This window comes from Temnothorax nylanderi, unplaced genomic scaffold, assembly GCF_030848795.1.
Source record: "Temnothorax nylanderi isolate EJ_2023f unplaced genomic scaffold, tnyl_v1.0 TNYL_tig0052_pilon, whole genome shotgun sequence".
Taxonomy (NCBI): domain Eukaryota; kingdom Metazoa; phylum Arthropoda; class Insecta; order Hymenoptera; family Formicidae; genus Temnothorax; species Temnothorax nylanderi.
In genome coordinates this window covers 306278-334251 of record NW_027249114.1, presented here as the reverse complement: position 1 = coordinate 334251, position 27974 = coordinate 306278, and the positions used below count along the sequence as shown (strand labels likewise).

Genomic DNA, 27974 nt, shown 5'->3' with positions numbered 1-27974 from the left:
CACTCTGGGAGGTGCAACGCCAAACTGATCGTCAATATTCTTACCGTAAAAAAAAAGCAATCGTTGATACACATGATATGGATTGTAATTTTATATTAAAGAGCTGTATTCTCGTAGGTCGAACATTCTGATATCGTTCTGGCAATTGACACAGTTGCATTTTTCTTTTAATCTTTTTCAAACAACAATTACTGAATCTGGGTCATGTCACACGAATGAATAGATTGCGGCGAGATATAAAAATTGAAAATTAATACGGTAGATAATTTTTTAAGAAGATTGCGTAATTTTAATACAAAGATTAACGAGATCAGTGACATTCGTGACCGTTGATCCACATCTGCGATATTAATCTCCCTTGGCGTAATCGCGCACGTCGATAAGTTAACTCGTCACGGATCGAACTGATGCATCTAGGTGGAAGGACGTCATTTTATCGAGTTGCACCTGAGGCAACGCGTCAATCCGTGACGAACTATCTGTCACCTGGTAATGTGTGTGTCGAGAAATATGGAACAGAAAACCGGAGATGTTATATATCGGCAGCGGGGTGGGAAAAGCGTCCCGGGAAGGCGAAAAATCCTGATTGGATGAATTATTGAAACGCATCCGGGGACGCTTTTCCGGGCGGTGAAGCGATCATGCGACTCGAGGGCGTACAAGCATCGACAGGACATGAATAGCCGATCTGTCGTCAAATGCTCCGAATAACACTGGCGCAGCCAAGGAGATTGAGGCGGGGGCAGGGGGGGGGGGGAGGGGGCGGGTCAAGGGCCATGCAAAAGCGTACACCGAGGACCTACCAGATGTAATCAGATCAAATGCCAGAAATGTCTCGGGCACTATTGCGCAATCTGTTAGCGGTAAAAGAGAGAACGCATGCAGTTTCGCTCACGGTGTTCTCGTGTTCATCAGCTCGCCTGCGGTTCCTGCGGGGCGGCGTGCGAAGTCCTGTGCCCTGTTTCCTATTTCAGAAGGGGGGGGGGGGTAAAAGGGAATGCTTTCGCAAATAGAGTGTTTCTTTTTCCTTTCCTCTTTTTTTTGTCTTTTTATCTTTTCTTCCTTCCTCCTTGTTTCCTTCGACCTACCGACCGCCAATTTCTCCGTCCTATCCTCCGCGCGCTCGGTGCAGTGCAGTTTCGCTCTACGGTGGTTTTTTTTTTAAACGTGAAAAACATTCCGTTGGCCCTTCTCTCTCTTTTTTTTTCCTAACTTCTTTATCCTGTCGGCTTGCGGTATTAGTTTTCACTTTAAAGTGTGCGAGAGCCTCACACTCGTGTGTGTTTCGCTCTTCTCTCCGCTCCTCCACTTCTAACTCGTGTCCGATAGCACGTGGTTTTGTTCCGTTGTTAACTTTTTAGTGACTCGGCCGTATTCGCACGCATCTAATATCGGCGGAAAGTTTCTGAAAAAATTGAGGAACATGCCGCCAAACGAGGATTCACCGATCACCCTCTTTTCGAGCTTTCGTTCGTGCTTTTTTAAATTTAAATTTATTTTTTAATTTTTGTACTACGCGTAATTTTTCTTTTCTTTCCAGTAATACATCACTCACAGAGAAATAAAATAAACGCTAAACACGTTTGCGTGGATGCCCGTTTGTACTTCAAGGTACTTATCCTTCCCGTGTAACACGACGAGCTTTTCTTGGGACAGGTATCGTGTGCAATATTACCGCGATTGCGACATGCGCTCGCGATTTTCGCATTTCTCTCGAGATAAAAGCGATTGTCGCTTTTGTATAGCCGTTATGAAAAATATATCTTGTGCGCATATAAACGACGTTACGGAGTTTCGTCTATCGTGCGTCGTCGGAATATCTCGAAAACGGGAAAATCGAGTTGTTCTTTCGAATATATGCACTTTGTGTACAAAACTCTACGACATCGACACCGACAGAAGAAATTGCCATTTTTTTTCACGCTCGATTTGAACAAGGTGGAGGATAGAAATTACGAGTGAATCGTCGCAATGTTCTTGCGGTGAACATCTTCGTGGAGACCTAAGCCGCTAAAGCCAACAGCTCGAATCGCAAATCGCGCGAAACAAACGGAATAAACATGCGCGATCACTATGAGAATTCGTATATTCTTTTGCAACCTATTTGAACATTTTTTTTTTAATAATACTTTCATTACGTCATCGTACGTGGCGTAAACCGAGGTCTAGGTATCATAGAGTGCACCTATACGACGATAAAATTATATAATATCAATAACACAGCGACAACACGGTCGGGAGGGTTTCATACATAGGGAGCTTTCCAGCAAGCGACACAAGTCGACACAGGTATCGTTTTGTCTTTGTTACTTATTGCCAAAAAAGAAAGATAGAACGACGTTTGTCTCGGCTTGTGTCACTTGCTGGAAAGCTCCCATAATCCTGTATAAGATCTAGCACACAGTCAAATATCTCAATTTTATGCTACACAATGACAAATGCAAAGCATCCCAAAAATCATCGGTGTTCTATATCTTAAAAGAAAAGGAAGAAAAAAGGGGGGAGGGTAACCGCAATGCAGCCCTCGAAATTTACGAACGATCCCCAGCATAAGATAAAAAGGACAGCCTCCGATATTATCCCTGGCTACGTTGCACCGGAAGCTGTTGCGCGCGTAACAGCTGGCTCGTAATTTTTCCCTGGCTCTTACCTTTAACGAACGACAGTCGCTATCTCTCTATCCATCTCACGGGCGAAATTCTCGAGTTACGCGCCAGGACGATATGTTTGCCGTTTAAGCCGGCCGCTCGACGAAACGAGTGCTCCTTTTTCTCCGCGTCGTTCGTAATTAACGCGGAAACGGCGATTTGTTACTGTCCCTCCATCCGCCTCTCCCCCCTTGGGAAATCGCGCACGAGAGACGTTTAAACGTGTCTGGAATGCACAGACGCACTTACACGGGTAGAGAGGCACAACTCGATTATCGCGAGGCGACGAAAGGCTAATTGGTCGAGTCGAGTCTATCTCGATTCCTCTTGCGAAACGCGGGTCGTTTTAGCGAGTAAGAAAGTATTATATATCGTCGCTGTTGTTCCGACAATTGTCCTGATGGCAATGGGATAGTGGGATGTGTCGCGAAGATAACGCTCGCGAACCCTCTATGGACCGTTATCATTATTGCTGTGACTTTTATCTATCTTTAACACGCTCATATCCGAGAAAAGAGAGCGGCGCAACATTTATCAGTCGGTAATTAAAGCTTATCTCTCTCTCTCTCTCTCTCTCTTTTATATTATTACGATAAATACAATTGTATAATTAATTTAATGGTTGTAACATTTATCAGTGTCAGATGGATCGCAAGAAAACGATCCATATAATACGATACATACGATACATACGATACATTATTGCTGGATGAATAGGATAAGAAGGGTAACCCGAAGAGAGAATTCAATTAAAGTTAAAAGTTTTCACATCACGTCTTCGTACAAATTTGTTCTACTAATTTCTTCGATCACACCGGGGAAGTTCCCCCCGGGGTTTTTAAACTTCGATCCGCCGTCGCCAGGCGTTGTCTCGAAGTTTTGTTTAGGTCACAGAGGGTTCCACGAGATTTCGGGGCCAATAACTGCCAATCAACCTTGCTCGGCGGATAATTCGTCCATATTCCGTTTCCTTTGCCGATGAGCAGCCTCCTCACGTGTTAAAATTTTGGTTTCGCCTGAACGTGATGCGCACACGCGCAACGCGCTTTCTTCGTGCGCTCTTTACGGAGAACGGGTTATACGATCTCTTCCATCGCGCCTTGTTCTCTCGTCTCGCCGTTACCGTCTCTCCGATATGTTTCGCTCGCAATGAAAACTCTAACAGCCGCATTATTCCCACGCGAATTTTCCCTCCATCCCTCATCCCTCCCATCCCGGAAGATTTCTTCCTAAGCGCAGCGGTGTGCTCATTCAGTCGACAAATATTTGTCAGGATAAGCGATGCCGAACGTGTCCGTACTTATGAGAACGTGATACAGAATGAAAGAAATAAAGGAGACAGAGAAGAAGATAAGGCAGACAAAGAGAGAGACAGAGAGAGAGAGAGAGAGAGACAGAGAGAAGCGGAAGAAGAAGAAGACGAAGAAAAACGACAGAAAGGACGGATTCTTGCAGGGCCTAAAATTGAACGACCGACTTTTCTTCAGTGCGTACCGCGATTCAAATGAACATTTATTTATGCCGTGGTTCTCAGTTTAATGATTACGAGCGCATGATGTCCGAATAGCGAAGTATAGGGAGAGGGATATGCGTATGTGAACAAATATCGTTTTGCTTTTTTCGTGTGATGCTGACGTGTGAAGCGTAACGAGTCTCTGATTCGTCGAAACAGAATGCCAATTATCTCGACGAGTTTCGCGCGACGGACGGACGGCCGGGGAGATAGAAAAATCAATGATCGAATCGCGTTGTCGAGAAGAATTCGGCTGGGCGTCACTTATGGCGGAGTTTCCTCCCGAAATCGTGTTCGACGTATGTCAAAGCGAATCGACAAAAAGAACAGCGATATATGAAGAACTACTCTCGTATGTAACGCGCTAAATTCGCTAAAAAAGGAAATTTGCTGTGAAATTTATTCGCTCGTACTTATTTTTGCGATAACGAGACATAAAACCGACGAAAGATATTATTTGGGAAAGTAACAAAAATCGTCCCCCAGTCCCGCGCGTTCGGTGAGTATCATTGCTCTGCTCATCTCGTGACGCAGAATTCTGCGGAATCGCGTTTAAATCCACTTAACGTTTTGACGAACTCCAGGTACCAACCGTTTGCATTTCAACGAGACAGAGACACGCGTGCGTGTGCACATATGTGTGTACGTGTGTATGCGCGTGTGCATGGTATATCGAGCTTGCTATCTCTCGTCTGTTCGGCGAGCAAACCTGAGGCCCTGCAACGTGTCTCGGAACGCATTTTGAATTGTGATTGCGAACGCGTGCGAGCGCTCGTGCCTGCGATTGGTATACACTCGCCGCTCTCGCGGACACATGTCGGCCAAATCTCTGTAGCAAAGGTTCCAACAAGGCACAAGACGTGGTTGCAACGTACAGTCAATCGAACGATCAATTCGTACGATCAGTATATAGGCAACAGACAGATTACCGATCGTACATCGCGGACGCGATGGCTTCACCGTGGCCGCCTCGTACCCGCCGGACTCTTTGGCCAATCCGAAGTCGATTTTTCCTCAGCGTAGGTTCTCGTTACCGCTCGTTAATCTTTCAAGATCGAACGTTCGCATACATCCGAGTCTCTCGAAATTAGAACAGAACGGTTTATCCACGCGCAAGTCGTACCCGCGACATTGCGTCCCAGAGAGCTCGCATTAAGACTTGTCGATACGCCAAACCGTTTCTTCCTTCCTCCTCTCGTTTCCTTTTTGAAGGAGAGACCGACTCCTGAATTGCCCAAAAATTCCGTGATCCAAATCCACGGCACGGTAAAGCCGGGACGCCCTGGTACAATACGTATGTATATAGACGTAACATGACAGTCAATGACATCGAGAAAAATCAACGAGTGCGACTTGATTAGCACACATCCACTGGTCAGCGCGGCGCACGAGAGTATGCATATATATATGTATATACGTATGGTACGTGTGCAGAGATGTCACGCGCGCGCGGGGAACGAGACTGATAATATATATGCATATATACGTATACATATACACGTAATACAGATACAAGTACAGAGAAGTGCAAATCTTACGGCATCATATACACGTGACGTTTTAATATAGTTAGTACACAATATGTGAGGATATACAGACTGTAGGCCTTGTTGATGATTACTTGTATATTGCACTCACCATATTATAATCATCTATTTTGCTGATAGAGCGGAGAAAGATGTTGACCTTCACATTTGTCGGGCCATCTAACACGTCGACCGGAACAGAACAAAAGAAATCGATTAATTAAATCGGTCGCCGTGAACCGAGGATCGCTGGCTTTGTTTTTTTTTTCTTATATTTTTTTCACTTTCGCTTTTATTTAATTTACCGGGATAATACAATTTGCGGTGTAGGTGGATAATTGATGAATGAGAGGTCAGGAGGCGGAAGGGGAGGAGAGGGGAGGGAGGCGCGGGAATGATACCGGGGATCGTGATAAGATGATTCTGAGACTTATCGATTCTCTCGAACGCACGTGTCGCACGCGTCAATGGATCGAACGCCGATAAGTAATGGATCGATCGCGAATGCCGCTCTTCCGCCGATCGTGCGATACGCATCCGAGCGAATGGACAAAACGACATAGACATTATCGTCACGTACTTCTGTGCCCCGCGATAAAATCTCTCACGCTATACGTATAAAGCCGCGCGATATACTCCGTGTACTTTCGGGAAATCGTTATGACCGAATAAAATTCCCGATAAAGTGCCATTCCCCCGTGACGCGCGCTCGTTCTCTGGGCGATTAATTTTTGCGGATGACACTCGAAACTTCGCTTTATTTCAGTTTTTTAATCGGTTTGAAACACTCCTCCTCCGAGAGAGAGAGGACAGGACCCCTTTCATTATCTTGCCGCGAGGCACAGGACGCGTATTTCGTTACGCGATATCCAATATGTGTAGTATAAAAAAGCGTAAGAGAGTTTGGAGATGAGCTTTGGATATATGCAGATATCATGAGACCGATATATAAAATTTAAATAAACGCGCTACGCGCTACGACATTTAAATGGCATGGGGTGATGCGATGGGGCGAACTATACTGCAGCGATTTAGCGAGCGTGTAGCCTCTCCTTCTCCCCGCAGCCCAATTAACATTCTAGCTCACGCAAATAACTATATAGCGACTCGCCTATGAAAGCTACGGATCTACTGCGATCGAGGAAAAAGAGCGAAAGAAGAAACTTGTCTTGCAAGCTAATGTGGAGAGTAAGATCGATTTGCGGATGACAGTACCCTTTTGCTGTGCGATCTCTTACAGGGGCGTTATGCCGCGAAGACGGAGTAATATCCAGCACTATAAAGCGGCGATTATTGATCCGTGCGCTTCGCCAAGTGTAAATAATCCCATAAGAATACAGGTAAGGAGAATAAAAATCGATGTGCGTATGTGTTGGGTGGCCTACGCGTGGCGCACACCCGAATGCAGAATGCCTCAGCTGTCGCTTTACGTGTAATCTCGGTATACGGAGCGATATAAACACCGTCGGTTGGCTGAATTTTAAAAGAAGCCGGAGTTGACAGTCGGGGTAGTGCCGAACGGTTCCGTTCGAGATACGCGAGGAGACGTATGAGCGGAAGCGAAATGAAAGGAAAATAAAAAGAAACCCATAAATGAGAGAGAGAGAGAGAGAGAAAAAGAAAGAGAGAAAGAGAGAGAGAGAGAGAGAGAGAGAGAGAGAAAAAGAAAGAGAGAAAGAAAGAGAGAGAGAGAGAGAGAGAAAGAGAGAGCAACAGAGCTAGTTGATAATGATATGAAAATAGATGAAAATAGATGTATCCGAGGCACGTAAGGCGACATTCTAGAGAAGATTCTACAGATGCTACAGATGCTGCGAGGACATTCAAAATACTGGATAGAGAAATGCGTTCTACTGCGGGCTTTCGGAGTGAATCGGGGCTAATCGCTCCATTATACGGTCCCTTTGATGGCCGTTTGTCCCCCGCCCTCCGTAATAGGCTCGACCAGGTGTCATCACCGGGTCGACCTTTGACGCAGAAGGGGCCTGATTGTCGCGACTTAGCATCTTTCGCTTCTCTCGTGGACGCTGCTCTCGGACGCGCGAGATACACCTTCGCCGAGATGTCGTCATCGTCGTCGTCGTCGTTGTCGTCGTCTTCGGCGCGGCATGGGTATACTAGAAACACCTAGGAGAGAATCCTAGAATCCCATTGCCATTGTTCGTGTTTGTCTCTGTCGTTCTCGCGGTGAGATATAATAGATGGTTGGCGTAAGATGCGGGTCATAATTTTAGATTTTACTTTTACAGAGCGGAAATCTCCGCGCGCGATCGTGTACGCCCGACACCGGCTTCATCCAGAATCGAGACTTCATCTCGATCGCATTATAAATCTTGATACGACGTCATTGTTCGTGACTGTCAATGGAACGCTTTTCTTGTGCTAGATAGCGCGAAAGGTACGTATAATGTAACGGTAATTTGCGGTAATATTTCATCGAGTTCGACCGAAGGGAGTGATTTAATCGATATCGCGAAGGAGCAACTATATAGCAGACGAAAATATTAACGGGCTCTTTTTCATTTTCATATCGCACATAAAAATATGAAATATAGGTTATATTTTCATGACGATTATCATCCATTTTGCTATGAAAATTTATATATTATGCCTTGTGCCTCTTAATTTGCAGACACTGAATAATTTAACTTAGTTATTTATGAGAGGTGTTTGATATTTTCGGCGAAAAGCACGTATTTTACGCTTTTGCTTACAAATTGCAAAATAATTAGATCCAAGGTGTTCGAATAACATTCATTATTAAGGAAAGAGAAGTTCGATAATTGAAAAGTCAGGAAAGAAGAATATAAAACGATCGCGAGTCTAGCGTAGGTGGAGACGCTTAGTAAGTGTATGCGTGACGCTGTGTAGGAAAGGTGGACGTACCTATTATAAAAGAAAGAGCGTATCGATTTAACGGAACGTCCGCGTCCGTTAAATCTTTGACAACCCCTGAAATACAATTCTTTTCGCTCCGCTGACATTCGCTAAACGCTGACTGTTCAAGCAGCGTCTAGTTTTAACGAACCGTTGAAAAGTCGCGAACCGTCGCTCTCACATTCACAGAAAAGCGTGACAATTGCAGGGGATTCGTATCGAAGTAAAATTCTCGCAACGGCAATATAAGTTCGCGCGTTTAGGCTCGAGGCATGGTATATATCTTTGTCAAGAAAAAGGAGATAATTCGAGCAAAGGATTTACGAAAGATTCCCATATTTTAAACTGTGACAGTAATTTTCCTTACTTTTCGGAATACCGCCGCGCCGGACCAAAATGCGCTTCTGACCTGGGCTTTATTAAGCGCCGGGCAGATCAGGAAATGTTTTGTGTCGCTAATCGGCGCATTGCAGTTGCATTAAACTGTCGTAATCTAATAAGCGGGCCTCGGATATTGCCGCTCCAGTGAGGCTTACTGGACAATCGTGTGACAATTGTGAATCGCTGGAGAACGGTCGTTTCTGTATTTCAAACGAATTCGAGCACGACGGACATCTTCCCTACTTTTTCCCCGCGGGAAACTCATTAGTGACACGTAAACTAGGTTTCTCTGATATATTTGTTTCCTACAAGTACACGTTCTGAAACATAAATTGCGGTTTATAGCATAGAGAAATTAAGGGGAAGACGTAGCGCGCTACTTTGAAGTTGAATTGAAGGATTAAGTTAATCTGCTGGCGCTTGTAAACAATTAAATGCAGTCAAACTGGATGTAGTAGGCGTCCAAGAATAATTCTACTGTCGCTGGCAATGACAATATCGCAAAGCTCTATATTTCCTTGCAGTAAGAAGATAAAAGCCAATTAGAGCCAGTATGCAGAAGTAAGTGTGTAAATATTTATGACAACTACTGAAATAATAAAATATCATAAGAACACCAAAAGCACGATCCCTCTCAGTGACATAATTGAATTGGTTCTTCTGATTATTTCTGCTTCAATAATTGCCATAGATATTTATGTGCTTATAATTTGCTCTCTAATTTTATATATACAAAATATATTTATATTTTATACATATATATAAAGTTGACCTTTGTCTTATTATATTCAAAGAAGCTCTTTTTTATTCTCCAACCAAATTCTCTCTCTCTCTCTCTCTCTCTCTCTCTCTCTCTCTCTCTCTCTCTCTCTCTCTCTCTCTTCCTTTCTCTCTCGTGTCTTCTTTATCATGTCATCTAATATCTATTCCGACAAGTGGTAAGGATATCGGCGCCGATAAAGTGAGCTTCAAGAGCGACAACATCCGAGTACCACCTGATAAAGAGAAGGCCATATAACGCTTAAGGAGATACGAATCTGAGATCCGTCGCGATTAACCCAACACCTCTTCGACGAAGAAAAAGCACGTGTCGTATATATCGGTAGCATCAGTTCGCATGTGCGCACTGTGGAATTTTAAAGCTGATAATTTTAAGCTCCTACAGAAATGATCCATCGTTATCATTATATTATCACAATTGAATTCTTGTATAATATTATCGTTATTGCGCGTACAAGTTTCCAATATAGTACATATATATTATCATTATAGCGTGTGTTTGATTTTAGAAAATCAAACTAGTGGAACTATCTTCTTTAGTAATTCATGTGCGGGTATCGACTGCTAAATAAATTACGGCAGACACATGCCCCCACAGACGTACTGCACACACATACACACACACATACCTTCGTCATGCCCGATAAATCCTTAAATGTCATCATCTTTTCTCGCACTTAGCGCGTGAATATTTAAACGGCGGTCCGCAAACGGCGCGGCGGTGGGTTAATCACGGAGATCGATCGGTAAACGAATGTGACTCAAAGTGGGGCTCGCTTCGGTGAGAACGCGGGCTGGAAATTGGAGCTCTATAACGAGACCTCCAACGACAAAGTCGCCTTTCGCGTCGTCGCCAGTCCCCGTGTATAATTAATTGGTACCAGGCCTGTCTAATTACGCTGCCTCCGCGACGTCGTCGTCGTAGTCGCAATTGGCAATTCGCGGTTAATCCCCGGCTCTGTCGCGGCAGCACAATGTCTCGTCGCCGCTGCCGCCGCCGCCGCCGCCGCGCCATGCCATTCCCGCCGAAGGACGGTGTCGCGTCGTTCGCGGCACACAACCCCCGGGCTATTTTCTGCTAAATGAGCGTATTTGCCAAACGTGCGTTCCATTCCTCTCGTCATTGTTCTAAAAGTATACACCGACCGGCGCGGCGCGGCGGACCGTCGCGCGTCGCTCGCTCCGTTTGGCCGCGAGCACATCAAGGAAAACAAATACGACGTAAACATGTTTTTTTTAAAATTTACCGGGACAAAAATGCATTTACGTTTAATCACGGATGTATTTGCAATTATAATTCTGATTTGTTTTTTTATGCAAGCTTTGCGCGTTGCTCGATGGAGAGAGTATTACACGGCGCCCTGCCCTACTCCCGCTTGATAAATAGTAGACGAGAGCCTGCACCTATACGTACTCGGCACGAAAACGGAGAGAAATGAAGCATATCCTGAATATAAATCTCTCGGCTCGCGCGCAATGCGGCATGGAGAAACAATTTATTCTTGCAATTAAATTGCATTGGTCGCTGATACGCGCTGGTGATTACATTGTCGACGTGACTTGCGCCTCCGAATCATTTCCGCAACGACTGCAAGGAGCATTTTTTACCGAGATCGTTTTCTCGGATATTGCACGTAAGTGTTTAATTTTCATATAGACGACTTAACTGGTACGGCGTACAGGTACGGTTACTGTGTTCTGTTATAGCAATTAGAAAAAAAAAGTTCATTACCAAGAATGAGATAAAAAAGGGTTGCACACTACCGTAGAGATGTAGCAGGATGAGAATGCCTCAGCGAGTGTGTTGTCGCACGGTGCAGTAAAGAATTAAAGAATAAGTCAACGTTACATCTGATAATATATGTACATATGTGTAGGCATGTCTTCTATTATGTATGTATATGATACACATAGCGTTATACATTGCGCGTATGTATTGTATGTACGTATATATCTAATAAGTGATCAATGTGTAGCATTATAATATTGCGAAAAAAATATAAAGAGAGGAGACGAAAAAAGAGACGTGTGTGCAAATAAATGAGGAATAGTAAATGAGAGAGAGAGAGAGAGGAGAGAGAGAGAAAGAGAAAATGACGTGTGTGTGTGTGTATGTGTGTGGTATATACGTGTCTGCTGTATTTGGCGAGGCAGCGTGTACATGTGTATATATATACTTGGCATTAAAGACTCAACGCGGATAAACATAATCGAAACAAGTCAAAAAGAGATGAAACTCCATCAAATCATCTACCACACAACAGCGGGTGAGAGCGACACTATTATACTCTAATGGAATCTCATAATTACGCACAGCACGACGCTAACAATAAGTAGACAGAGGGGAGAAAAATCGCGAGAAAGACACCGAACCGAATCCGGATCGCGGGAATGAGATTGCGGAACAAGAAAAACAGATTCTCTCGGAACAATTTAATATATGGAAATACAATTCGCGGGCATAATTAAGTTCCGACGGATATTAAAATGGAAATTTATGGATTATTTTTGCTGTTATCTAATATCTGCACAATTATATACATAGCTGCTTCGGCCGTTGCAGTTTACTTCATTTTGCGAACCTTGAAATTTTTCTCACTTGGATGCAGCTCGCCGCGCGGATAAGTAAAAGTAACAGCAATTCGCGCATACAGTTATAGATTGTCTGTCACATACTTATGTATAGCTATTATGTATGTTAACAAGTTATAGTATCACATTCTTTCGTCACTTCTTATATGATCCAAATTTCACGAGGATGCAGAAGCGTGTCTTCGCCATGCGTTTAGTACAGCTGGTTTAATATCGACCGAAAGCGAAGGCGGTAAAGAGCGCGCGTCGTGCTATTCGTAAGTCTCAACTCATTCATAGACATACAGAATAGATACTTGCTTAACGTAGAGAACATGACGGTAGGTGGAGATTACAAAAGAGCCACGAGAGCGGGCCTCAAGATACGCAACGGGTGTTTTGTTGTTTAGCACGAGGAGGAGAAGAGAGACACAAAGAAGTAGATTGAAAAATGTGTCGTCTATACATCGTGAGATCAAAAAGGGCATTAGAAGGATACTATACAGCGACTTAATGATAACAAGTAAATTAACTATGTGTGCGCACAGGCATTTCCCATCAATGTCGGAGGATACTCCATCCGACGAAACGCGGCCGATTGTAGTCGAATTTTCCTTGGCGAAATAATTTTCCTTGCGTCTCATCGCGGCCTATTTCCGCAATCAAGCTGCGAGCAAAATCTTTGCCGATATATAAGATCTAATCTTGAGTTAAATCAGTTGTGGAGAGCAAGAATTTGTCTATTATCGCAGTATATTTTTAGGGAATAAAGTCCGCAATTTTCTGCCTTATGTCGAATTACCGCGGCGAAAGAAATAAACTCCAAATTTCGGAGCATAACGTCATCAGGCTATCCACCGGTAACGATGGGATCCCCTGTGTATCGTGACTTGATGGTATCGGTAATGTGATCGTTATACATCTCCGCAGCGCACGCGGCATTCGAGACGCGTGGCCGAGGAAAACGCCGAAAACGCGTTCGCAACGCGTGTCGTCGTGTGCGTTACGTCGACGTATAGTATACACACAGCTTCTTCAGGTATATGCGCTGACTTGTGATACGTGGTAAACGAAACACCCAGCATTAGATAATTGTATTGTTTACTTGTGTACAGTATAGATATATATATATATATATATAAAAGGCACATGTGTGTGTCTGTGATCGCGGGGCGTTTTGCATTCTCTTTTTCAACTTACCATAGTAACGTCATCTATTTTTGAGATACTTCGAACAAATATGTTGACGCGGACAACCGCGGGCCCATCTAACATGGCAAACAGAACAAACACAAAATTAATCAATCGCTGAGCAGCAGTCAGATACATCGAGGTAGAGATGTGTGCGTGTGTGTGGTATGATGAAATTTCTTAGGATCCCCTTCTCTCTGAACCATCTGCGATTGACGATGAGTTGTGAGATGTGCTTAATGTACCTTATATATTCGAGACATCTTATATCTGTTCGAAATTTTTAGGGATTTTCGTTCGACAGTTCTCATTTATCTGTCCAGCGATCTTCCAGTGTCGCTTATCCCTTTCTTTTTCGATTTAGCCGTTGCCGTCTCCTTGCCCCCGGCCCTGTGCCACGTTCGAACGAATCGGATTTAACGCCCGACGGGCCGGGCGTTCCGGCGCGTTTATCATCATTAAAACGTAACGCCGCCCCGATACAGGGAAAACGTTTAACCGTGATCTTAAAATGCGGGCAGTAAACTTCGCCCTAAAGTGTGAAGCACTGTTTCAGTAACCGTCTCACGTTAATCGTCTTTTTTTTTATACACGTTTCTGACGTAACGCAAAAATACATTGCTCTCGTTAGAAGCGTCCCGCTTCTAATTCGTTCATTCAAAACTTATCCGATTAAGTCGACGCGTTTAGCCCCGTAGCAATCATTCGCATTCGATAAATTCAAGTGGATCCATAGATTATATTTTAAATCGTGTCTTTCCTCGACTATTCGATTTCCTCATTTCGCATCGAGTGGTTTTCCTTGGATCGATCTACCGGATTTCTTCGCGGGAGCCTCGTCGCTCATTGAGAAATCGCGGCCGCGGAAATAATGCACCAGGGGGACGCGAGCGTTATTCCGTGGAATCCTGCACGGAATATCGGTCGCGCGATGATACCGCGAAACGAATTTTCTCGTATACCCGTCTGTTTACTCGCATGGAACGCGAGTATACCACTCGCGCGCGTTCCCCGAAGGTAATAGCCGGGCGTCCAGGATAATCGATACCTCGCGGGACGAACGACGCGAATCGCGAGATACGGATCGACGGAAGCTAAATAAATTGTGCGCGCCGGCATACAATCGAGCGGTTGAAATATGAAAGATCGGATAAGCGGAAACGCGATGAAAAATCGATGACTACCGCCACCCCGTCGTCGTCGGAACGTTACCCGACGACGTGCCTCACGCTAGTGTCGAATTTAAGCCGATCCCGGGGATGAATCAGGAACTTCGCGAACCGACAGAGCGCGCCGGGGTCCCTACGTACGTCGGAGCGGTTATATATTCGCAGGAACCGATTTTGCCTGATTTCTTTTTTTGCCCGAAAATTCCCTAAAGCACAAAAATCTCGGAAAACTCTGTACAGAACGAATACGCAGAACGAAATCGTCGAGAGATGGAGACCCAATGGAAATATTCATGCCGCGAGGGACGGCTGGAACTTGGTTTGCTTGAACGGCATTTTCGATCATCGTTTCTCTTTTGTACGCGAAACAAGAAGAGCTTCGGGGAAAAAAAGGTTGACGCGCGCTATATAGACGCGAATAAAAATGGAAAGGAAAAAAAGAGGATATATCCATGGGTGGCGCGAGAGGCTCGCTGGGATTTCTTTGCTCGGAACGGCAGAAAACCCGGAGCCAGCCGCCCCTGTTTGCAACTCCTGCGCGATATTATCGAACGAAATTTCCATGTCGCCATCACGGTCCGATTAGTGTCAAAGCGGGACGACCGCGGCCCCGTCCTTTGAACGGTTACGCACAAAAAACGCGCGCGGCGAATATACAACGCGGACGTGACGCGCGTTCGACATCGCGCCGCGGAACGCACAATTTCCGCGCTTCGGAGGTGCTATTGTTTGAGTCCCTCGGGTGGCGAACTCCATGCGCCGTGTCGACGACGCGTCAACAAGCGAGACGTTGAACGCCTTCGCACAGTTCGCACGTCAATCGTCGGACGAAGTTACGCGACGTTTGACGATATTAGAAATTGACGCTATGAAACATCGGCGTCGCACACGGCATCGCGCACGGAAAATGCGCGGGCGTGACGGATGTTATATACGGGAAAGCCAGAATAACATATGTAATCTCCGCCAAGCGGAGATGTTTCAATCGGTTGCTGTCAACTGATTTCGATAGATCAGGCGGAGGTATCCTTTCGATTTCTAAATTATTCCGCGAATAGTGTATCCTTCGTGGAAAGCTATTCTCATCGCCGCGCCGTACCATATTTCGAAAGGCTCTCGTTTGAGGCGTCAAAAATTATTCACAACAACAAGAAGCACTAAGTCGACTGTCTTTCTAATTTTAATCTGCATATCTCCCTGCATATCGATCCAACTAACTTGACGAAGATTGGATTGCGTCTTATTCCAATCATGGACCTGCGGACTGTCAGCAAAACAGCCGGCGGGCAATCGACAGCTATCGGAAGGGCGATTAGCAGCTCGCGGCGGTGTCGTCATTATCAGTGGTTTAACCGCGTCTAAATGTCGGCGAACGTCGGCGTCAGCATCACACGATCGGCGGATGCATTCCCTCGTTATGTCATCATTGTCATCATCGGGAGTCTAACACTGTCCGTAGCAGCATGAACGAGCCAGCCGTATCGTCCTGAGCCATACAGAGTGTCTGCGTACCATTCCGCCCTACATGAACCAGGACAAGACGTCGGACACGTAGTGCTCGTCGTCATCGTCGTCATCGTCATCGTTGCCGTCGCCGTCGTCGTCGTCGTCGCCGTCGTCGTTGTCGTCGTCATCGTCATCATCGATATCACCTCGACCCACTTTTAAATTCGTGATCTCGCCACGTGAAACGCGCAAAGCAGGAAATGTTACAAACATCCGAGCGCTTCTTTTCAGAAGCACGAATGCTTCAATTTCAAAGCGTCCTAATACTCGAAATCAACCCCGTGGGGTAAAAACGAACGCTTGCTTTAAAGAATCGTATTTTGACGAAGAAGATACACTATTTTTAGAATTTACAAGATCACAAGTGTGACCATATAACAAATACTTATTTCTTTTACTTGGATATTTCTAAACAATTTGTGAGTTTATTACTAGCGATTGATTACGGAGACACACTGAGTCATTTAGAGTGCGCAGAAGAAAAAATAAGTATTTGTTGCTTGTAACCCAACCCGATTTGTCAAAATGTAACTGCAATAATTGTATGAAATAATTTATGTAATCTGTATATTCTTAATAATATATATTAATTAGTCGCATGAGATTTCAGCTAGACTTTCATCAATAGAAACTTTCCTTTTAGTTACCACCCACGAAAGTATCGAGCAGTACCAATATTCGTGTTGTTGAATGCCCGAGAAGTCGAAAGTTTCGAAAACCGGATAGAATTTAAGCGTCCCTAAGTTTTGGTGATAAATTCTCTCTTGTCGGAAAGCAATTGGCATAAAGTAGATCGACTCGCCTGTATTTTGACTGTAAGCAACGTGTTCTTTGTGCAAGGAATAAACGGGAGTACAGTTTTCTGCTACAAAGAGCGACGCTGACATTTGAAATTTAATTATTTACGTCATGTACAGAGAGAACGTTTGCCAAATTTTCGTAAGAACGCACACAATCGGTCGATCTGACACACGGTGCAAAATAATTCAAATTTATTTATTCACCTTTGAAATTTTATTTATCGATGTATTAATAGATTCTATTATTTTTAGAGAAATTTCTACCGGAATAAATAGAATTCTCTCTCGTCGAATCTATCGATGATTTCGCCATAAAAATGTAAAAGTCAAGCGTTCCGGGATGCCCTGTACAGTACACTCCAGACCGATCGATCGTCGTCGAAATCGCTCTTTGATCTGACGAGCGTTGCTCACAGTGTGCTTTTACAGAAGAGGTCGAACACGAAAAGGCCTTCCTGACGGTAAACCTAGCACGTTCGCTTCGTACGAAACTGAACGGGAGTGCCGGAACGCACTCCGATGTAACTTCTCGACGTGCATTTCCGTGCGGCCCGAACGGCCGCGGCGGTAGTACGTGTAATCTCGTTACCCATTGTGAAACACAAGTTTCGCTCTGCACTCTCTCTCGTCAGGGGTGCAACGGGCCGGCCGATCGTCCCTTCGTGAAATCGCGTTGAGCGTCGCCCACTGCGAGCATTGCGAGGAGTTTTCCGAACAACGTAAGAGCCTGACAGATGTCTAAGAAACATTCTCTAGTCTCTGTGTATTTTTTTTGTCCTCTCTTATCTTAGAAAAATCTTGGTGGAGAAGACGCGTCGTAATTTTAGTTCCGCGTTCACCCTCGGAACTCGATACAGCTCGCCCCGCCCCGCAATAACGAGGGAGACCGAGAGAAATAAGATTACTTTTGGGACGGAATTCCCCTTCGGTGGCGTTACTCAGATTGAGGTACGCGGTATGGTTAAAGATCAACGCGGCCGAGCGGCTGTTACGCAAGCGACCGCAAAAAAAAACTAACGACCTGTGGTCAGTACGCCGGAGGTCCACGTAATCGTACCCTCGACTCTCCTCGTCCGCACCTCTGCAAACCCGATTCGGGGGGGTCGCTCTTTCGTTCGGCCACTCCTCGTCCGATGGTCACTCCGTCCAATGCGACGTAACTAACATACGCAAAATGTATATAAGCTGGAATGCCACATGCCTGCGTCTATGCTATAGAGTGCTAGAGTTTCTGAGGTGAGGTTTCTCGGGCGCTTTGGTCAAAGGTAGTGGTGATGGTGGCGGTGGCGGTGGTCGGTCCGTGTGGATGTGGTGTTCCCTCGAGAAGAGGCTGCTAGCGGTGGTGGCTAGCAACGAGGCGAGGCGAGGCGAAACGAGGCGAGGCGAGGCGAGGCGAGGCGAGATGAGAGCGAGAGCGAAGGCTATGAGGGGGCGGGGGGAGGGTCTAGGGGGGCAAAAGAGCGTGGGTGAAGGAGGACAAGATGCTGCTGCTGACCGGCACTCTGCTACGTTGCTGCTCTCTACTATGTTGCGTGTGTTGTTGCTACCGCTTTTGCCAGCCAGCCTCTGCCTGGCCTCGAAGAAGTATCGAGCTCTCGTCGCCGCCGTCCGGTTGCTGCTGGATTTTCTCTTTCCCCTCTGAGATTTCGCTCTTTCTTTCTCACACGCACGCACACGCAAACGAACACGAACACACTGTTTGATTTCGAGATCAAGACCGCCTAAAACCTACTTTTGCGCCTACTGCGTTTTTGCAAAGTGACAGAGACAAATAAAGAAAGGGGGTTAATCGCGTCGACAAGAGAAGAAACGGCGAGTTGCGGCCAGTTGCGGTTTTAAAAGGCTTTGTTTGATTGTGTTATTAGCGTTTATATATACTTACCATCTTGATGTCACTAATTGTCGCAATGCTTCGCACAAACAGGTTTACCCGGACAATGGCCGGCCCATCTAAGGGCAAAAACAATACAGCTCCCTTTTAGTGAGTCAGCATTTCTGGTGGCTTACATACTCTACTGGAATGTTCCCGAATATATAATTTTTTCTTTACCGCGCTCGTCGGCTCTTACTTAAGCGGTTCCACCGAGTCTCGATGCGATTCAGGGCTGTGTTCGAAGGACAGGTGCGGAATGATCGAGAGTGAGTCAGTTTCGAATCAGTTACGTCGTCGAACTCGATTGAGATCCGAGTCACGCGGTACTGTTAAAATTGAAGAATGACCGCCGTTCTATAGACGCGTCGTCCCTATTTTCCTCGAGGACCGAGCTACAGAGATTAGCACAGGGGTCACGTATTTGGGGTGACACCTCAAGAATGCAGGATACAAAAAACCCGCGAAGTCATGGAAGAAGATTGGCCCAAGTTATAGTGATTTGTAAAAACCGCTGGAAAGAAACTGTTCTGGAATGAACCCCCTCCCCCTGTTCCCGGAAAAATTGGGGGACAGCACTGTCGTCGAGGAAAATTGTGTAAAAGTCTTTTTCCTGTCGTCACCTAATTATGACACGATAACAAATTGCGGAATCGTGACTCACGTGAATTACATACCTGAACACGCGGCTCTCGCGTGCGGACTTTAATCTGGAGCAGTATTTAAAGCTAAATCGATTCGCCGTATCTCACGACATACGATCTCGCGATAAGAATTGTTTTCATTCGCCTCTCGTGACAGCTCGATGAGAAGTGCGGTGCATAAATTGTCAATGTAAGCCTTACACTGTGAGATACATGTGTTATTTAGCATTATATCGAGCTAATTATCATCCGTTAAATACACTCGGACGCGTGGAATCCAGCGATTGTGTGTGTGCGTGTATGTAAAAATTCTAAAAGATCCGCGAACATTTCGAGACGGTGAGCTCGCGAGGCGTTCCAAGCGTTTCTTTCGGTATCTCTCGACCGTCGCGTCGGTTGTCACAGGGCGGCTGAACTTGCTCACGTGATGTAATTCTGTGTGCCAAGTGTTACGCGTGCGTTTCGCATTTGCAAGGTGCTTGTCGTTTTCAAAGAGCAAAGATCGCGAAGTGTGGTAATTACAGGTGCGCGGTTGACTTAACTGCACGCGACCGATGTTCTCTCGCCCCCTAATATCGACGATATTTCTCTTTACCGAAATTTCGCGCTTAGCGCCGTCATCTCCATCGGTCCACGTGGCGGTTGTCCGACGCGAAATCCGGTCGCGGCCTGCCAAATCCGGCCGCGGATAAATCCCATAACTGCGTTGGACGGCATGCCGATCGCGAGCCAGGGACTCCAGCCAAATCGATGCTGCGTGCTGTATGCTTACCCCCCTCTCTCTCTCTCACTCTCGGTATCGCATCCACGCGAATCTCTTTCCGTTATGTGTGTTAACACCTGTTCCGACAGGCAGCCGAGCCCTCGCCCCTCGCCCGTTAACCTTCGATCGCGGGAACAACGATCGAGCCGTAATGCAAACACGAACGTGTGTAAATATGTACATACGCGCGGCTATCGCGTCTCAATCGATCTGATTTTTATTTGGTTAATGTTTACCGCGTTCCACTCTCACGTACTTCTTATCCGCCCCCTTTCGTTTAATCGAAAGCACTCGAGCTATCTCACTACTCCACACGATCATCATTGAGAGAAGACTAATTTGATCACCCAAAATATACAATGGGAAAGTAAGTGGTACGAAAATAAAAGACTATCACTTCATTTAAAAAAGCAAGTGTTTTCACAAAATACATGCCCCGTTTTAATTTGATATTAATTTAATGTGTATCAAAATCGCTCCAAATTTCCCGCTCTGTGAAGAGTTAATTGACAAATAACGTATGTACAAATAAACTTTTAACACGACTTTATGTAAAAGTTTGCATTCAATCACCGAGTAATATGAGCCCCTTGATGGCTCGTTAAGGGTGATATTCAATCTTCATTCATTATTTTAACCCCGATGCAAAATTTCATTTGTACACGACAACATTCGCCGGTTTCCTTGACATTTCATTCATTTTGTGCATTTATACGCGCATGATTGGCGTATCTAGACCAGCTTTATATGGATATGATTGAAAAGACGAATTCCTTCTCTTTCACTGTAGCGAGCTTAACCGCGTGACAGACTGGCGTGATTAATTATCTAGTAGTTCATAATTCGGCAACAAAATTTCCCCCGCAGTTCTACCAGCGTTCACGCTCACGTATTTCCCTTCTTTTCGACCCTATATCCAGTTATGAATCTTCTTCAAGTCACTTACGCTCGTTTACCGCCGCATACGGTAGTTAGTATTCAGCCCAGATTTGCGGGCCGTTTTGCAGACGGAAGAGCGGAGCCGCGCGTAAGATACAGTTAATTCACAGCCACAAAGGATATAGGTATATGGATAGCGTAATGCTCTCTCTAATGCGGCGACCCGCGTTTGTGCTCGTCCTAGACCAGATCCTATCTCAAACGGCAACTGGCGTTTAATAGCAACATTTTCCTACTACACATCTTCGTTTGCTTAGCTTAATTTTCGTGAGGCGAGCCAAGAGTTGCCTTTTTGGCGCGATCACAGAAACATGTCGGTAGGAAGTTAATCAAAATAATATTTTACGATTTATTTGTTTAGATAAGGATCAAGTTTTGCGTGCCAAACATTCGCATTCTATTACTCGCATTACATAGCGAGATCCTTTGATCAAGACAGTAATAACTGATTCTCTCGAATAAAATTCAGGTATCTGTTCAGATATGATTCTTAAGCAAAGAGATACTTAATGTCAAAAATAAAAGAATTAATATTTTAATTTTCCAATACAAATTTTGTTAAGAGAACCAATTTTATCAATCTAACTTAGCAGATGTGCAAATCTTGAGTGGCTTTACATAATTTATACTGGAAGAAGATAAAGTTCCTTTTTCGGGAAAGATTCGAGTATCTTCTAAATAATCTAAATCAATTACCCCTCGCATGTGATTGAGACCAGGAGAGTATGTAAAAAGCCTTCCGCGCATAATTATTTTTCTGTTTTACTTGCCCACGCAATCAATAATGAGTTCCTGTCCGTGTACGGCAAATAAATTAGCCACCGCAGGTATGACTAATGTAAAACATTGCTGGGCGAAAGATTGGACGACAACAGTTCATCAAGATTGTAATATAAATCGACTGCGCCGGCGGACAATGCGAACGAGAATAGTGTGTTTGATCGATATTGGGACCACGTCATTCATTACGCCATTACATATTGCAGCATGTTAATTGTAGGTCGAGCGCAAATATAAATTCCGCAGACCCATGAATTACAGATCTATCGCTGCCCAGCGCTACCAAAAGATTTATGGAAATGCACGATTTTCGAACGATCTATTTCCATTCCTTTAGCTAAAATGTCACAAATTTGGTCGGTCTTACGCTACGAATTGGGCCGTCGGAGTCATGTTAATGACACCAGCGGCGCAACTCGTAGCGTAAGAACGACCTTATAACATCCAGTCGGAAAATTGACAAAAATTGCAGATATCTTTTTTGATTTAGCGGGACTGTTTTCTTACCGCGTAATACCAAAACTGTAAAACTGCAAAAATTGCAAATACAATTCTTTTTACTTAGCGGTATTAACGGCTTAATAATTCCGAGTTATAGTCATAACTCTAAAGGGCTGCGCACAATGAAAGGAATAGGGAACAGGGAATAGGGAACAGTTCAATATTAATATATGAAATTCATTAACATATGTAATTTATTAACACAGAATAGACGAACAGAGGAATAGCGCTAAGGAACAGTGATGAAATTTTATTCTATTTCTGTATGCCATATGCACAATGAATATGTTTATAACATATTCATTTATAGCACATGCACATGTTTATAACATATTCATTTATAGCATATGACATACAGAAATAGAATAAAATTTTATCACTGTTCCTTAGCGCTATTCCTCTGTTCGTCTATTCTGTGTGTTAATAAATTACATATGTTAATGAATTTCATATATTAATATTAAACTGTTCCCTATTCCCTATTCCTTGTTCCCTATTCCTTTCATTTTGTGCGCAGCCCCTAATGTAATCCCCAATGCGTTGGGAGGTATGCGAGTGTACTGTAGAGAGATCATGGAAATTTATATGTAAAAGTATCTGTAAAATTTGGATAATTTCCTTATTTTTGGAGACGTAGGGTACAAAAATGAGGATGAAACAAATACGTCAGCGTTCGCTCCTCGCCTGTTTGATCAAGAGCGAAGGAGAATGACGATCGAGAGTGCATGACGCTGGGCTCGAACGCGTCATACGTGGCGCGTTTGCCGCTCTCATGGTCGATTAACTCCACGCGACGTCATCGACGATAAACCGACCGTGATTACGGACGGGGCGAAATTACGAATGCGCGATCGATCGATCGAAAGACATACGACTATCTCCAAATTACGCCCGGAGGGGCACGGGTACTAGGATACTCGACAGCGTATTAATATCCTCGCATCGCATCACATCGCATCGCATCGCATCGCATCGCATCATATCACATCGCATCGTATCCAATTGCATCGCCTCGGATGCGCAATCTTGAAACGATGTTCTTCTCCCAGCCAGTTGAGAAGTGGCGGCCGTGCACGAAGCGCTATGAATTTTCGCCCTTCCATCGCACCCGGCGATGGCAAAAACTCACGGAGCGGGCGCGCACTCACGGCTGATACTCGAACGATAAAATTAACGAGTGTCGTTTACCCCCGAGGCACGCGATCCGACTTTTAAAGCGCCGCTAAAGTCGGATAAATATAGGTGAACGCGAAATGCGGATGCCTGCGGCAGGCCCGAAGACTCGCGGGAAAAGCGATTAAAGACCCCTTTATTACCGCGCGACACGCCTATAATAAACAGGTGATAAAGAAATCACATAAATCGTGTTCTTCCGAGCTTTAAAGCGATATAGGGTACATTCGCCTACAGTAGACACGTGCTTAGAGAGTATACCGACCGTATTCGTTTAACTGCGACACGTAATTGCGCTCGATGCGATTTACTTAATCCCTCTTTCACCACCTGCTTGCAAAAGGGCTTACAATTCCATCGTGATTTCAATTCTAACAGCTCGGCAACGTCGATTGCGTCGTCGCTGAAGATTTTTGTGTAAATTGTAACTATATACTTTCTCAAATTTGTCATTTGTAAATTTAACCTTTTGTTCTACAAACAATAAATTGGTATTGTACTGAAAATTGTCATCACGCAGCATTATTTAGTTCTTTAACACGTAAACAGACGTTACGTGTTGTATCGTATTTCGCGAAGTAAAAGACTTCGGAGAAAGGTAATTTGATACGACGGGAGAAAATTTCGCGGATGTTACAACACAAAGTGTTGCAAACATACAAAAAAGATATGCTTTACGGATTCTTCTTGGCAACCGATTTAACGACAATTTGTAACGTTACTTTTAACATTCGAACGTAATGAACACACGAGCGAGTAATATTTAATTAGTTTTCCGTCTGATTATCGTTGATCATACAGCTGAAAAAACTATAGTCGGTTTCGATACGAGTTTCGACACGGTTTCGGTTCGAAACGCGGTTGGATCAAGAAGACGTCGTTTCCCTCGTTGATACGAGGCAGCGTTCACATTTCTCTACTTGGCCTCGTTTATTTATCACGCCGAAAGTACCTCGAATTGCCTTCCGTTCGACCCGTTGACTGCAGAAATCGCGATATTTGCCACGGGTTGGCGATCGATATCGACGAAATTCCATCATTCCGACCCACTCGCCGTGTCGTGGGTCGAAATTGCCACATCGCAAAAAAAAAGGAAAAAAGAAAAGAAGGTAATCGATACACCTTTCTGCGCGTAATGTGAAGGAGATTGGAAGACGATTTCGGTCGAACTATACGCATCGTTTCGCGAACACGTTGTTCGGAGATACCTACTCCGAGATGAATACGTGAAAAGCGGTATTATCATTGTCGTGAGATCATCGCGCGAAGCGCTCTCATCCTGAGATTTGACTTCTCTTTCTTCGTCAGAAAACAGATCGGCCTATACTTCTCCGCGATATAATAAAAATTTATACGTAAAATATATATTTTTTACCGCTCTTTGTAATATATAAAATCATAAATTTCTAATAAAGAAAAATTTGTATCGCCAGATTGTGCGAATCTCCTAATTTACTCGCACATTTTTGCCGAGTTATTATAGTAAGAGACAGTATGCCGCGTGAAAGGAAGAAATAATATATGACGTATCCGAGAGACAGTCGCAAGAATATATAATATCGCGAAGGCAAGCCCCGGTACTTCCCGAGACCGATCGTGGCTCGCTTCTGAACGCGATACCACTCATGTCAGTACGCCGCTCGCATTCGCCAAGTTTATGAAAAAATTTCTCACCGCTCGGTACGCATTCACTCGGTACGGACGTGCGGAAAATTCTCGCAATTCATCTCGCTCGCTTATTATATATACATATATACATATATTATACATGCACTATATATGTATATATTGCATACATATACAATATATAAATATACATATATATGTACATACGTACGTTATATATATCATATATTGTCAATGAACTCGCGCGCTCGTCGTCTGCGTCGCATTAACGACAATGTAGATCGTGTTTGCATCGCGCATTCAATTCTCCGCACTCGGCGAGGCTTAAGCCTTTCTCGCCGGAACGTGCGTGTGCATCTCTCCGTTGCCCCGTTTCCTCTGTATTTCTTCCCGCTTTTTTATTTTCTTTTTCCACCCTACGTTCACACTTCTCGGCTGATTTGCCGCGAGATGTCGGTACAAAATTACGGTACATGGTGAGGATGGGCAGAGGGAGTAAATAAGGACTCACAAGAATCTCTATATTTACCTGTTCCGTTTTCCCCGCTCGGCCGGATGCGCGCATCGTAACGGCCTGGTCCTAGGATGTTGTCGAGCACCTGCTTCTCCTTCTCCCGAAAATTCACTTTTCCTCCCTGCGTACATCTGGAAGAACATACCAACGGCATCGTCAATACAATAAAGAAAAAGAAACCTAATTTCTGAAAAAAAAATTTCCTAGTGTCCTAGTTGTTGCCATAAATAGATAAAAATTTATAAAAATATGGAGAACGTATCCGAACGTTTTAAATGATTTATAATTTCGCGTCAAATTTCAGAATGGAATTCTATTTATAATTTTATCGGGTATCTTAATGTAGATATTTTATATATGTGCGTTCACAGATTTTTAAAATATTTTTTGTATCATATGACACACAAAGTTTCATAAATAGAATTTTGTCCTAAATCCCTATCGCGTCACCGACGCGAATTATATAGGAATAGTTTAAAGTGGATTTTAAAAAATGTACACGTTGTCGCGAGGAATGCACGCAATTCTTCTAAATTTTTTTAATTGTTTTAACAAATTCTATTTCGTTCGCGATTCCGCTCGTACGTCCGGGCATACAAAATTTCCGATGCGGCGCACGTTGGTCCGCTCATAAACTTTCCGTATAAACTTTATGCACCATAACAAAAATTCTGTGGGTCAATAACACACGTCTTTACGAGTCACAGCTCGTAGTGTTTTTCCCAGAATTATGTTTCTATCGTCGGAGACCTTCCCGCGGAATCTTGTCTTGACGTCGTTCCAAGAGCGTAACTGTTTTATTATTAATTCAGGCGACAGTTGACTGAGCGCAATCAAGATTTGTCTAAGAAACTGCCAGCAATAATTTGACACACGTTTTCCGTACGTCCATCAATAAAACAACCTACCTCGATGGATGCAGCAGGACCGCTAGTAACAGCAGTAACGGTAGTGCTCCAGGCCACATTGCGCCGGCCTGCAACCAAACAAGATGCACACACCTTCACAAAAATTCTGCGGTGAGCTGCGGAACGAATCCCTACGCGGACTCGCATTAGCGATGATTAAACTTATATCTCACACCGCACCGATGCAATCTACGTAATTACTCCCCCGCGGTCCGTGAAATCCTCGTCTTCATTTAGACTCATTTTTATTTACGTTATCGGCATGGCGCCAAGTAAAAAAAAAAAGAGAGTCGGCACGCTCGCCTTCTTCTTGCAAATGACGAAAATCTATCCGTTTGGAATTACATCCCGTTAAATTGTGTTGATTTTACGCGAGCTCGACTGATGTTGTTTCCAAACTAGACCGAGTTAATTGCGATATCGTACTCGCGATATTTAATAGCGGAGAAACCCGACGAGCCGAAGTACAAAGCCGGGGATGCCTCCATTTACCATGTCTCACCAACTTCCCGATGATTGATCGAATTAAGGCGACGTGTGTATGTGGATCAAAGTGCAGCGAGGACCGATATGCTTCTTTGCCCGTACCGCACAAGAGTATCAATTGTCTCGCGAGATTAAATTGATTATACGTGTAGGAGAAGATACACACACTCTCTCTTTCTCTCTCGCTCTCTCTACACGAGTATAGGTACAGTACGATTGGGTTTCAACGTAAAGAAGAATCGGAGCGATGCTGATCGCTGTTTGCGTGTCACTGAGAGCCGAGTGTCAGATGCGAATTCTCTTGGAGGTTCGTCCGTGAATGACGAGATCTGTTCGCCTGTCCGTCCCGTCTATTTACTCATTTGAAGAGCTAACTCAATGATAATTACGAATTGGACGCCCGCCCCGGCCGTGAATCAAGGTGGGAGCTGGTAAAAGTGGTCGCGCGTTACATTTAAGAATTGAATCGATGCCAAGATACGCACACGTGGCCTATTTTCGTCGGGAAAACGTGGAATTCTAATGGATATGTAAGCGCTCGTGTGGGAAATCTCTTCTCCGCACGTGTCCGCACCGGAACTTAAATATACACCGGCGATTCTACGCACAATACCGTATATCGCGAGATATGTATTTCGCGAGCGGCTGGAACGCCCACGGAATAACCGCGCAACGATTCGCCGAGAATCCACGGGTGTTTTAAGAGCACAGCACGGAATATCGTGGGTGCCCCGGGCGACGTCCGTCGGCAATATTGCCGGGTAACCCGAAAGTTTCAGAGTACCGTGACCCAAACCCGACCCGCGTT

The 27974-nt window shown here is 44.5% G+C and overlaps 1 protein-coding gene and 1 long non-coding RNA gene across 15 annotated transcripts in view; one reads left to right on the top strand and one right to left on the bottom strand.

The window, feature by feature from the left end:
* Gluclalpha (glycine receptor alpha 1) overlaps positions 1 to 27974 on the bottom strand; it is a 66183-nt gene that overhangs the window by 10461 nt on the left and 27748 nt on the right. For 2 of the 14 annotated variants that reach the window (XM_071706475.1, XM_071706464.1), the window contains exons 1-4: positions 27173 to 27324; positions 26681 to 26748; positions 25788 to 25903; positions 5800 to 5867 (exon numbers count right to left, since the gene is read on the bottom strand). In XM_071706475.1, coding sequence (XP_071562576.1) covers positions 5800 to 5867; positions 25788 to 25903; positions 26681 to 26748; positions 27173 to 27175 — 255 coding nt within the window. In that variant the 5' untranslated portion in view covers positions 27176 to 27324. The other 12 variants (XM_071706462.1, XM_071706465.1, XM_071706468.1 and 9 more) reach the window with 10 other exon arrangements.
* On the top strand, positions 10855 to 11748 carry LOC139772639 (uncharacterized). The gene is made up of 2 exons (XR_011718178.1): positions 10855 to 10946; positions 11047 to 11748. It is a non-coding gene; the product is annotated as an uncharacterized lncRNA (long non-coding RNA).